This window comes from Garra rufa, unplaced genomic scaffold (genome assembly GCF_049309525.1).
Source record: "Garra rufa unplaced genomic scaffold, GarRuf1.0 hap1_unplaced_002, whole genome shotgun sequence".
Taxonomy (NCBI): Eukaryota; Metazoa; Chordata; class Actinopteri; order Cypriniformes; family Cyprinidae; genus Garra; species Garra rufa.
This window is the reverse complement of record NW_027394277.1, coordinates 2989189-3002625: the sequence shown is the minus strand read 5'-3', so window position 1 is coordinate 3002625 and position 13437 is coordinate 2989189. Positions and strand designations below refer to the sequence as shown.

The 13437-nt window shown below is 45.7% G+C and overlaps 1 protein-coding gene across 1 annotated transcript in view; it reads right to left on the bottom strand.

The window, feature by feature from the left end:
- lmcd1 (LIM and cysteine-rich domains 1) overlaps nucleotides 1–12865 on the bottom strand; it is a 58290-nt gene extending 45425 nt beyond the window's left edge. Inside the window, exon 1 of the mRNA XM_073832526.1 lies at nucleotides 12666–12865. Within this exon, the coding sequence (XP_073688627.1) occupies nucleotides 12666–12686 (21 nt within the window). The 5' untranslated portion in view covers nucleotides 12687–12865. The remainder of the gene's footprint in view (nucleotides 1–12665) is intronic.
- Between the last annotated feature and the right edge of the window lie 572 nt (nucleotides 12866–13437).

Below are 13437 nucleotides of genomic sequence, written 5' to 3'. Positions count from 1 at the left end.
AAACCATTTTACTGTAGCATTTTTGAGATATGGGTCATTATTACACTTTAGAGGGGTGTATTGACCCCATTTCTAATAAGTAGAAAAAAACAATGATCAGTTCTTATTCAGGACGTCCCATACTATATGCACACCTCATATGAAACCATTTTACTGTAGCATTTTTGAGATATGGGTCATTATTACAATTTAGAGGGGTATAAAAAACCCATTTCTAATAAGTAGAAAAAAACAATGATCAGTTCTCATTCAGGACGTCCCATACTATATGCACACCTCATATGAAACCATTTTACTGTAGCATTTTTGAGATATGGGTCATTATTACACTTTAGAGGGGTGTATTGACCCCATTTCTAATAAGTAGAAAAAAACAATGATCAGTTCTTATTCAGGACGTCCCATATTATATGCACACCTCATATGAAACCATTTTACTGTAGCATTTTTGAGATATGGGTCATTATTACACTTTAGAGGGGTTTATTGACCCCATTTCTAATAAGTAGAAAAAAACAATGATCAGTTCTCATTCAGGACGTCCCATATTATATGCACACCTCATATGAAACCATTTTACTGTAGCATTTTTGAGATATGGGTCATTATTACACTTTAGAGGGGTGTATTGACCCCATTTCTAATAAGTAGAAAAAAACAATGATCAGTTCTCATTCAGGACGTCCCATACTATATGCACACCTCATATGAAACCATTTTACTGTAGCATTTTTGAGATATGGGTCATTATTACACTTTAGAGGGGTGTATTGACCCCATTTCTAATAAGTAGAAAAAAACAATGATCAGTTCTTATTCAGGACGTCCCATATTATATGCACACCTCATATGAAACCATTTTACTGTAGCATTTTTGAGATATGGGTCATTATTACACTTTAGAGGGGTTTATTGACCCCATTTCTAATAAGTAGAAAAAAACAATGATCAGTTCTCATTCAGGACGTCCCATATTATATGCACACCTCATATGAAACCATTTTACTGTAGCATTTTTGAGATATGGGTCATTATTACACTTTAGAGGGGTGTATTGACCCCATTTCTAATAAGTAGAAAAAAACAATGATCAGTTCTCATTCAGGACGTCCCATATTATCTGCACACCTCATATGAAACCATTTTACTGTAGCATTTTTGAGATATGGGTCATTATTACACTTTAGAGGGGTTTATTGACCCCATTTCTAATAAGTAGAAAAAAACAATGATCAGTTCTTATTCAGGACGTCCCATATTATATGCACACCTCATATGAAACCATTTTACTGTAGCATTTTTGAGATATGGGTCATTATTACACTTTAGAGGGGTATAAAAAACCCATTTCTAATAAGTAGAAAAAACCAATGATCAGTTCTCATTCAGGACGTCCCATACTATATGCACACCTCATATGAAACCATTTTACTGTAGCATTTTTGAGATATGGGTCATTATTACACTTCAGAGGGGTATAAAAAACCCATTTCTAATAAGTAGAAAAAAACAATGATCAGTTCTTATTCAGGACGTCCCATATTATATGCACACCTCATATGAAACCATTTTACTGTAGCATTTTTGAGATATGGGTCATTATTACACTTTAGAGGGGTATAAAAAACCCATTTCTAATAAGTAGAAAAAAACAATGATCAGTTCTCATTCAGGACGTTCCATACTATATGCACACCTCATATGAAACCATTTTACTGTAGCATTTTTGAGATATGGGTCATTATTACACTTTAGAGGGGTGTATTGACCCCATTTCTAATAAGTAGAAAAAAACAATGATCAGTTCTTATTCAGAACGTCCCATACTATATGCACACCTCATATGAAACCATTTTACTGTAGCATTTTTGAGATATGGGTCATTATTACACTTTAGAGGGGTATAAAAAACCCATTTCTAATAAGTAGAAAAAAACAATGATCAGTTCTCATTCAGGACGTTCCATACTATATGCACACCTCATATGAAACCATTTTACTGTAGCATTTTTGAGATATGGGTCATTATTACACTTTAGAGGGGTGTATTGACCCCATTTCTAATAAGTAGAAAAAAACAATGATCAGTTCTTATTCAGAACGTCCCATACTATATGCACACCTCATATGAAACCATTTTACTGTAGCATTTTTGAGATATGGGTCATTATTACACTTTAGAGGGGTATAAAAAACCCATTTCTAATAAGTAGAAAAAAACAATGATCAGTTCTCATTCAGGACGTTCCATACTATATGCACACCTCATATGAAACCATTTTACTGTAGCATTTTTGAGATATGGGTCATTATTACACTTTAGAGGGGTGTATTGACCCCATTTCTAATAAGTAGAAAAAACCAATGATCAGTTCTCATTCAGGACGTCCCATACTATATGCACACCTCATATGAAACCATTTTACTGTAGCATTTTTGAGATATGGGTCATTATTACACTTCAGAGGGGTATAAAAAACCCATTTCTAATAAGTAGAAAAAAACAATGATCAGTTCTTATTCAGGACGTCCCATATTATATGCACACCTCATATGAAACCATTTTACTGTAGCATTTTTGAGATATGGGTCATTATTACACTTTAGAGGGGTAAAAAGTCTATGGGGAACGACCACGCTCTGATATACCTGTAAACTGTTCAATAGAAGGGCTTGACATCATAGGCTGGTGACGAAAGCAGTCAGGAAGCAATAAAAGCATGTGCGAGAGAAAAACAGCGATATTTTCGGAGACTGACACGAGCGCTAGCAGGGATGCAGGAAGTATTGTTCGAGATGCATAGTCTCCATCCAAAAACGATATGGGGAACGAGATGCACATGTCTCCAGAATTCCAAATCCCTGCCTAGGATTAGCTAGGACAAGAGAATAAATGCGCCAGGAGTGGCATGGAGGTCTAGGTCATAGAACCTGATGAAGGTGAGGGGCGTGGACCATCTCGCTGCGTTGCAGATGTCCTGAATTGGGACACCCGAAAGAGCAGTTTTGTAAGCAGCCATAGCGCAAGTAGAGTGAGCCTTGACCCCCAAAGGTAAGGGGAGACCAGAGGACTCATAAACAGCATCTATAATCCATCTGCTCAGAGTTTGTTTGGAAGCCGGCAAACTCTCTCTTGGGTTTACCGTAACATACTAGCCACTGGTCCGACCTACGCCCAAGGGCAGCTCTGTGGACATAGGTGTCCAGTGCTCGGACTGGGCACATTAAGCTTCTGCTGGTCTGGATCTGTAAAGGGAGGAGGACAGAATGCCTGAAGCATGACGGGCTGTGGTGTAGAGGTAGAGACTTTGGGTACATATCCTGCTCTAGGGTAAAGAACATGCGCAATGTCAAGATAGGAAGGGGCCACGGAAAGGGCCTGCAGGTCCCCCACTCTCTTTAGGTAAGACAAGGCTAAGGAGACCTCAGCCACAGCACACCACTGAGAAAGTGTGTAACCAGGGGATTTTTGCCCACTTAGAAGCCACCAAGAGGGGTGTGGTAGGCCAGGATTGCCGCCACGAGCAGCTTCAAAGTGGAGTGGGATATCCCTGTGAACAAAATGAGCCTGCATGAAGTCCACTGTACAACTGTACTGACTGTAGTGGGCCTAACTTGGGGTCTGCACACCATGAAGAGAAGAGACTCCACCTCAGGGTGTACACTTTTCTCAGGGAGCTCTGGACTGGAGGATGGTCTCAACAGCCCAAGTTGAGAGACCACACACTATGAGTCTTCCCACATTTTTTACAGCTCCGGGCGGGGGTGAAGAATGGTGCCCCCATCTGTTAGAGGAGATCCCTCCTGACAGGAATCTCCCATGGAGAGCCGCCGAGAAGGGAAATCAGGTCAGAGAATCAAACTTGGCCCAGGCCAGTACGGGGCTACTAGGAGTAGATGTTCCCCATCTGGGCAAACTCTCTCCAGAACTCCTGTGTACCAGAGTACCAGAGGGGACATTGCGATGTCTCCCGAGTTCCAAAGAGGTTCACCTGAGCTTGGTCAAAAAACACTCTCCAAATTTGCTTCACCACCTTAGGGTGAAGCATCCATTCCCCGTGCCTCAGCCCCTGCCTCAACAGGATGTCTGCTCCCAAATTGAGATGCCCAGGAATGTGTATTGCTTTCAGCTAAAACGAGTTTGTCCAGGGACCACACAAGTATCTGCTGCGCCAGCTTGTTCAAGGGGCGCGAACTTAGACCTCCCTGGTGGTTGATGTAGTAGACCACTGCTGTGTTGTCAGTGCGCACCAACACATGGCAATCTCTTAGGTCCGGGACGAAGTGTCTCACTGATTGAAACATGGCCAGCATCTCTAGACAATTGATAGGCCATGCGAGATGGCAACCACTTCACAGACCACAGGCTGACCAGCCACTCATGACCGTTCACCAATCGGTGAGGGACGCATCTGTCTCTAGTGTCACACGGCGACAAGGAGCTCCCAGCACCGGGCCCTGAGACAAGAACCAAGGTTTCCTCCACATGTCTAAAGCACGTAGGCATCCCTGCGTGACCTTGATCATTGGAAGCAGGTTTCCCCTAGAGGAGAACCCCTTGGTCTTGAGCAACCACTGTAGGGGCCTCATGTGCAGCAGGCCAAAAGGTATCACATTGGACGCAGCTGCCATCAGACCCAATAGTTTTTTAAACTCTTTTACAACAAGTGACTGACCTTCTCTGACTCTCGTGACTGCAGTGAGGATCGACTCGATTCGAGCAGGTGACAGATGTGTCTGCATCATGGTCAAATCCCACACCTCACCTAGATAAGTGGTCCTCTGTAATGGAGATAGCACACTTTTCTTGGTGGGAAAGACCCCGTGGAAAGGTGGTGGTGGATCGCCTAATTGGATCTAATTTTATTTCTCTACAGTATGCAAAACCCACACAGACACGGTTGGCAGTAGTTTCCAAGCTGCTAAATAGTCTACTAAGGGAACCAGCCTCTCGAGGCTGGCCTCTGATGTTGCCTGAACTGCTAGCTTGGTATCCTGTAACCACTGACCGGCAGGATATTTCTGAACTAACTGCTCTAGGGACCCCCATAGGGATGGCGAGCCCCTTGGCTCCAATATGCAAGCAGGTGGAAAAAGTTTTTGACTCACAGGAGACCACCGTGCCCTGTAGCCCTGGCAGGGGTAGCAGACTGATCACCTGAGGGCATTGGGGGAAGATGGACACCGTGGAATGCAGTGCTATCCACTAGTCCCCAATAGGGGCTGCCCTCAGTTGTCCTGAGAAATAGTCAGGACCGCTTAGCTGTGGACTTCCTTGACTGAAGCATGACCGTCAGGTCAGGCCTCACATTAGAAGCCCCCGGCTAAGAGCGCCGCTGGTTTCTATCCCGCTGTGGAGGGGCCCAAATAGCGACGATTACTGTTTGTGCTTCGTGGTAAGAGGAGCTGGTACACGGGAGGGGCTGTTCATGCCCAGCAGCCACAGCTATGATGCGGTGAGGAAGATACCAATGAAAAGCCACCGCTTGCTTTCGTGCCTCCTGGTACCTGCTGATGACATAATCGACTGCATAGCCAAACAGGCCAGAAGGCACAAGCGGGGCATCCTGTAGGAAGATACCCTGTCGTTCTCTTTCATGTCAGATAGGGTCAACCACAGGTGCCTCTCCGCTGCCACCATTGCTGCCATAGACCGTTATATTTTTTGGGATATTGTAATGCCAAAAGGCAGCAGAGGGAGCCCTCACCCATGAACTGATTGTTGCTGCTCCCTCTGCTGCCTCGTTGGTTACTTCCTGTTTGGTGGCCATAAAACGAAGCCATTACCAAACAGAGAGTGCAAAGCATTGTTCTGCTGTGTGGAATCTACTCAACATTTTTCAGATTTCCTTGCCTTGTTTTTGTTATTTTCACAACTTGGTTTCTTGTCATAGTTTTGCCATGGTTTTGTTTTGTTTGCCTTGTTTCTTTGCCTTGTTTATTGGTTACTATTTGGACTGCCCTCTCTGGTCTTGACGTCACCGACCAGGAAGCTTAAAAGCACGTCCGGATAGAACAGCGTCAGCTTTCTGTTTTCAGCAAGCGCTCTGTGTGCATGTCACTCTCCATTTTTCGTGCCAGTTTGCACAACTTTCTTTTTGAGAGTGATTGTTTGTCTGTCTGTCAAAATGTCTCAGAAGGGTGAAAATAAGCAGCAACATTACAAGCGGTGTGTCCCTCCTTGCTCTCGTTTCATCACAGGTGAGGATACACACAGCTTGTGTGTTGTCTGCATGGGAGTGGAGCATGCGGCATCAGCCCTCGAGGGGGCTGGTTGCCCGCATTGTGAGCGCATGCCTTTGTGTTTGCTCCGCTCCCGTAAGGCTCTCTTTGCACTCGTGGGGATCGCAATTGGATCTGGCTGAGGGTATGGAGACGGGCGAGTCCCTATCTTCTGCCTCACCAGCCAGATCCGCTGCCCGCTCTCTGGGATCGGAAGCCCGCTCAGCGGATTCTTACCCCCGGAGATAGGACGCGGTGCTCCTTCTATCCACCTCCGAGGAGGTGGATGTGGAGGGCGTCGATGAGGATTCACCCCCTCATTCTCCCCAGTATGAGGAGCTGCTGGAGGTGGTCACTCGCGCCGTGGCTACTCTAAATCTGGAGTGGCCGGCCGAGAGACAGGCCGAACTGCAGAGAAGCAAATTGGATGAGCGCTTTCTGCGGTCTCGGCCACCACCTCCATGCCCGAGTCTTCCGTTTTTCCCTGACCTCCACACAGAGGTGTCGAGGTCATGGGGAAAACCTTTCTCTGTGCGTCTCTTCAGCCTGTCTGCCGCTCATTACACCAACGTGGCGGGTTTTCAGAGCTCGCATACAAAGCGATGCCCCGGGTGGAACAGATGCTTGCGAGCTATCTGTCCCCCGGTGCGGCATCGTCTTTGAAGACTCTGACCTTGCCCTCCAGACCGCTTAAGACCACGTTGGCTCTGTTGGGCAAGGGGTATGCGGCAGCAGATCAGGCTGGTGCGTGCCTCCACACTATGGGTGTGTTGCAGGCTTACCAAGCCGACCTGCTCAAGGAGCTAATTGAAGGCGAGGGGGCATGGCCTGATGACATCGCCGAGCTCCGTAGAACCGCTGATTTGTCTCTCCGCGCCACCAATGAGACCGCCCGTGCCATCGGCAGGTCTATGGTAGCTGTGGTGGCTGCGGAGAGGCACCTGTGGCTGACCCTGTCCAGCATCAAAGAAAAGGACAGGGTCTTCCACATGGACGCCCCGCTCGTGCCTTCAGGTCTGTTCATTGGCGCTGTCGATACAATCGTCGACAGACACCAGGAGGCGCGACGACAAGCAGCGGCGTTTTAGCGGTTCCTCCCTCGCCTTGCTCCAGCTCAGGGGGCTGCTGATGTTCAGCAGCCCTCACCGCAATCTAGCTCCTCATACAGGAAGGCCCAAAAGCAGAGCGTCGCCTCTCATGCTCCCCCCAGTGGTAAGGACTGAGGGCCACGTCGACGCTCTAGGCCGGGCTCTTCTAAGCCCAAGACTGACCTGAGGGTGGTCTTGCAGGCTAAGAAGAGTTCGGCCAAAAAGCCCTGACCATTATGGAGGGCCGATGGGGACAGTCCCCTCTGGGGAAGAGCGGTTAACACCTCATAATATGGTGCCCATATCTCCTCAGTGTCCCCAGGGGATCGCTTTGCCAACCCTGCCACCTCTGGTGCTTCAGGCCGCAGCGGTCCCCAGCGAGCATACCTCTCAGTCACCGCCCGACATCTGCTAACTGGGTGTGTTCCTGCCGGTCTGCTGCTTCAGGACCCCGAGTTAACTGTTCCTCTAACACCAGAGGTCAGCCTCGAGAGGCTGATTCCCTTAGTAGACTTTCTGGCAGCGTGGAAACTTCTGCCGAATGTCTCTCATTGGGTCCTGCAGACTGTAGAAAAGGGCTACCCTATTCAGTTCGGTGCCCCTCCTACGCGCTTCAGCTAAGTTTTTCCCACACTTGTGGGTCACGAGCAGGCTCTGGTTAAGGAACAAGAAGTAAACACCCTCCTGAGGAAGGAGGCCATCGAGGTGGTCCCTCCTCTCGAGCGAGATGCCGGGTTCTACAGCCGGTACTTCATTGTTCCCAAGAAGGATGGGGGCCTCAGGCCAATCTTAGATCTACGCTTGCTGAACCGTACAGTCATGCGCCTCAAGTTCAGTATGCTTACGGTCAAGCAGGTTGTGTCTCAAATCAGGTCCGAGGACTGGTTTGTGACAATAGATCTGAAGGACGAATATTTTCACAAATCCATCCTTCCCGAACACAGGAAGTTCTTGAGGTTTGCTTTCAGGGGTGAAGCATACCAATATCAGGTTCTTCCTTTCGGCCTTGCACTCTCACCCCGCACTTTCACGAAGTGTGTGGATGCAGCTCTGGGTCCTCTGAGACTCCAGGGCATCTGCATACTCAACTACATCGACGACTGGCTGATTTTGGCCCAGTCCGATCAGATGGCGGTTCAACATTGAGATGTTGTTCTGTCACACATGAAAGTGCTGGGGTTAAGACTAAACGCCAAGAAGAGTGTGATTTCTCCATTACAGAGAACCACTTATCTAGGCGTGGTGTGGGATTCCTCCACGATGCAGGCACGTTTTTCTCCTGCTCGTGTCGAGTCAATCCTCACAGAAGTCGCGAAAGTCATAGAAGGCCGGTCACTCACTGTAAAGCGGTTCCAGAAACTGCTGGGTCTGATGGCAGCTGCGTCTAACATAATTCCTTTTGGCCTGCTGTACATGAGACCCCTTCAGTGGTGGCTCAAAACCAAGGGGTTCTCCCCGAGGGGAAACCGGCTTTGCATGATCAAGGTCACATGGCTATGCTTTCGTGCCTTAGACATGTGGAGGAAACCTTGGTTTCTGAATCAGGGCCCGGTGTTGGGAGCTCCTTGCCGCCGTGTCACGTTTGCGATGGATGCATCCCTCACTGGCTGGGGAGCGGTCATGAGTGGCCGCTCGGCCCGTGGTCTGTGGAGGGGCCATCATCTCACTTCGCACATCAATTGCCTGGAGATGTTGGCCGTGTTTCAGGCTCTGTTACACTTTCTCCCAGACCTAAGAGATCACCATGTGTTGGTGCACACTGACAACACAGCGGTGGTCTCTTACATCAACCACCAAGGAGGTCTGCTTTTGCGCCCCTTGTACAAGCGGTCGCACCAGATACTTGTGTGGTCCCCGGGGAAACTCCTCTCGCTGAGAGCAGTTCACATCCCTGGGCATCTCAATGTGGGAGCAGACGTCCTTTCGAGGCAGGAGCCGAGGCCCGGTGAATGGATGCTTCACCCCTTAGTGGTGAAGCAGATCTGGAGAATCTTTGGCCAGGCTCAGGTGGACCTCTTCGCAACTCACAAGAATGCGCAATGTCCCCTCTGGTTCTCTCTGAGTCATCCAGCTCTCTTGGGGCTGGATGCCATGGTACAGACATGGCCGAGGCTACATCTGTACGCTTTTTCCCCGATCGCTCTGTCCCGGGAGTTCTGGCGAGAGTGCGCCGGGACGGGGTTCGACTTCTTTTAGTTGCCCCGTGCTGGCCGGGTCGAGTTTGGTTCTCAGACCTGATTTTCCTCCTAGACGGCTCCCTCTGGGGGATTCCTGTCAGGACGGATCTCCTCTCACAGGCGGGAGGCGACATCATTCACCCCCGCCCGGAGCTATGGAAACTATGGGTTTGGACCCTGAGGGGGCACAACTTGTAGCTTCCGGTCTCCCAACTGAGGTTGTTGAGACCATCCTCCAGTCCAGAGCTCCCTCCATGAGGAAACTGTATGCCCTGAACTGGAGACTCTTCACTTCATGGTGCGGAGACCGCCAGTTTGACCCAGTTAACTGCCCAGTTGGTACAGTACTGGAGTTCTTACAGGGCCGTCTCTCCACCTGGTTGACCCACTCCACCTTGAAGGTCTACGTGGCAGCCATTTCTGCTTACCACGCCGCTCTTGGTGGCTCCTCAGTGGGCAGAAAACCCCTGGTTACACATTTCCTCCGCGGTGCGCTGAGGTTGAGGCCTAATATTCGCTAGGTTCTATGGCCTAGATCTCCGAGCCTCTCCTGGCTCCTTCGTTCTCTCGCCCTAATTGGCAGGGACACTTCTCCAGTATGGCGGCGTGGGCATTCTCGTTCCCAAAGCGTTTCGACGCAGCTCGAAGTTACCTGGAAGGGAACGTCTCAGGTTACGTATGTAACCCTAGTTCCCTGAAGGGAATGAGACGCTGCGTCTCGAGGCTATACTTCCGGCATATTCTGCAGCGCTTGCTACTTCCAGAAGCTGATGCTGTTCTATCCGCACTTGCTTTTAAGCTTCCTGGTCGGTGACATCATCACGCCGGTGACGTCCCACGATTCCATTGGACTGATTGCACACATGATTCAGAGCGTGGTCACGCTGGAGGCGTTCCCAAAGCATTTCGACGCAGCGTCTCGTTCCCTTCAGGGACCTGAGACGTTTTTTTCTACTTATTAGAAATGGAGTCTACATACCCTGTTAAAATGTATTAATGTCCCATATCTCCAAAAAGGTTCAGTAAAATGGTTTCATATGAGGTGTGCATATAGTATGGGACGTCCTGAATAAGAACTGATCATTGTTTTTTTCTACTTATTAGAAATGGGTTTTTTATACCCCTCTAAAGTGTAATAATGACCCATATCTCAAAAATGCTACAGTAAAATGGTTTCATATGAGGTGTGCATATAATATGGGACGTCCTGAATGAGAACTGATCATTGTTTTTTTCTACTTATTAGAAATGGGGTCAATAAACCCCTCTAAAGTGTAATAATGACCCATATCTCAAAAATGCTACAGTAAAATGGTTTCATATGAGGTGTGCATATAATATGGGACGTCCTGAATAAGAACTGATCATTGTTTTTTTCTACTTATTAGAAATGGGGTCAATAAACCCCTCTAAAGTGTAATAATGACCCATATCTCAAAAATGCTACAGTAAAATGGTTTCATATGAGGTGTGCATATAGTATGGGACGTCCTGAATGAGAACTGATCATTGTTTTTTTCTACTTATTAGAAATGGGTTTTTTATACCCCTCTAAAGTGTAATAATGACCCATATCTCAAAAATGCTACAGTAAAATGGTTTCATATGAGGTGTGCATATAGTATGGGACGTCCTGAAGGAGAACTGATCATTGTTTTTTTCTACTTATTAGAAATGGGTTTTTTATACCCCTCTAAAGTGTAATAATGACCCATATCTCAAAAATGCTACAGTAAAATGGTTTCATATGAGGTGTGCATATAGTATGGGACGTCCTGAATGAGAACTGATCATTGTTTTTTTCTACTTATTAGAAATGGGGTCAATACACCCCTCTAACGTGTAATAATGACCCATATCTCAAAAATGCTACAGTAAAATGGTTTCATATGAGGTGTGCATATAGTATGGGACGTCCTGAATGAGAACTGATCATTGTTTTTTTCTACTTATTAGAAATGGGTTTCTTATACCCCTCTAAAGTGTAATAATGACCCATATCTCAAAAATGCTACAGTAAAATGGTTTCATATGAGGTGTGCATATAGTATGGGACGTCCTGAATGAGAACTGATCATTGTTTTTTTCTACTTATTAGAAATGGGTTTTTTATACCCCTCTAAAGTGTAATAATGACCCATATCTCAAAAATGCTACAGTAAAATGGTTTCATATGAGGTGTGCATATAGTATGGGACGTCCTGAATGAGAACTGATCATTGTTTTTTTCTACTTATTAGAAATGGGTTTTTTATACCCCTCTAAAGTGTAATAATGACCCATATCTCAACAATGCTACAGTAAAATGGTTTCATATGAGGTGTGCATATAGTATGGGACGTCCTGAATAAGAACTTATCATTGTTCTTTTCTACTTATTAGAAATGGGGTCAATAAACCCCTCTAACGTGTAATAATGTCCCATATCTCAAAAATGCTACAGTAAAATGGTTTCATATGAGGTGTGCATATAGTATGGGACGTCCTGAATAAGAACTGATCATTGTTTTTTTCTACTTATTAGAAATGGGGTCAATAAACCCCTCTAACGTGTAATAATGACCCATATCTCAAAAATGCTACAGTAAAATGGTTTCATATTAGGTGTGCATATAGTATGGGACGTCCTGAATAAGAACTGATCATTGTTTTTTTCTACTTATTAGAAATGGGGTCAATATACCCCTTTAAAGTCTAATACTGTCCCATATCAGAAAAGAACCATCAAAGACACCAATAAATAACACGGATATTAAAGCAGAAATGCAAATAAATAAGTAAGTAAAAATTCACGAGTATTTTGTAGTATTATTTCTCAGTCCTGGGCGTCTAAATGAAAAGCGCTCTGCAAGCGCGTTCTCTCTGGGCTGTTTCTGAAACTACCGTAATGACTGTAATATGCGCGCACTTTTAAAGTCAATCGCGGCTGGCTTGACCGTGTTTTTCTGAACCGCGGCTGGCTTTACCGCAGTGAATGAGACATTACATCACCGTCAGTGTGAGATTAACAAAACTGTGAGTAAAAAGTTACTCTATATTAACCGAGCAGTTGTATAAAAGTACCACATTGGCCATTAGTACTTTGATTACAAGAGGTGTGATGATTTTTAATAGATGCATGCTGTATTTAGTATTCAGCGAGAGTTTATATCAAATCAAATGCAACACAATTGCTTACCTTCTGACCACTCGCGGACATATCCAATATGAATGAGAAAAAGAAAGTCTGTTAGCACACGTTCTCCGGAGATGAAGTCAGTCAGGGTTCGGTGTGTTGTGTGGAGCTCCAAATGTGTTTCCTCTGCCTAACCGACCGCTTAAAACTACTAGAAATGCCAGTGGTCTCTAGTGAAGGAATGAGACATTACATCACTCGCGAATGTGAGATTAACACACTACAGTCTCGCATTTCAATGTTTCATGTCTTTAGTCCAATACTGCATTTAATTATAGGTAGAAGCAGCCAAGAGGGCGTCGACCTGAGAACCCATTCAGAAGAGTCAGAAAAACCTAGTCATGCTTTGATTTTGTCATCTAGCACATACATAGGAATAGGAATAAGCAATTTTTTAACTTTTTGTTAAAAAACCCACAAATATGTATAAACATCAGCAATGTTCTTAAAAATATATTATTTACACTGTAAAAATGCTTTTCTTATTTTTATGTCTTCTTTCCAGCCAAAATATCTAACAAATCTTAAATCAAGACAAGTCTTATTTCCTAGACAAGTAAAAATTATTGTCTTGCTTTCAGAAAAATCATCACATAAGGTTGTGTATGTAACCATTCCTTGAGATAGGGAATGAGTCACTACAAGAAGGTGAGCACTAAATACCAGTCACTGTCAGTGCCTCACTACCGGTGCAACTATAGTATTAAAGGGCGCTGGTAGAACACAACATTTGCTCCTTTGTCTGAAGCTTATGTCTGAAGCATGGTGATGAGTC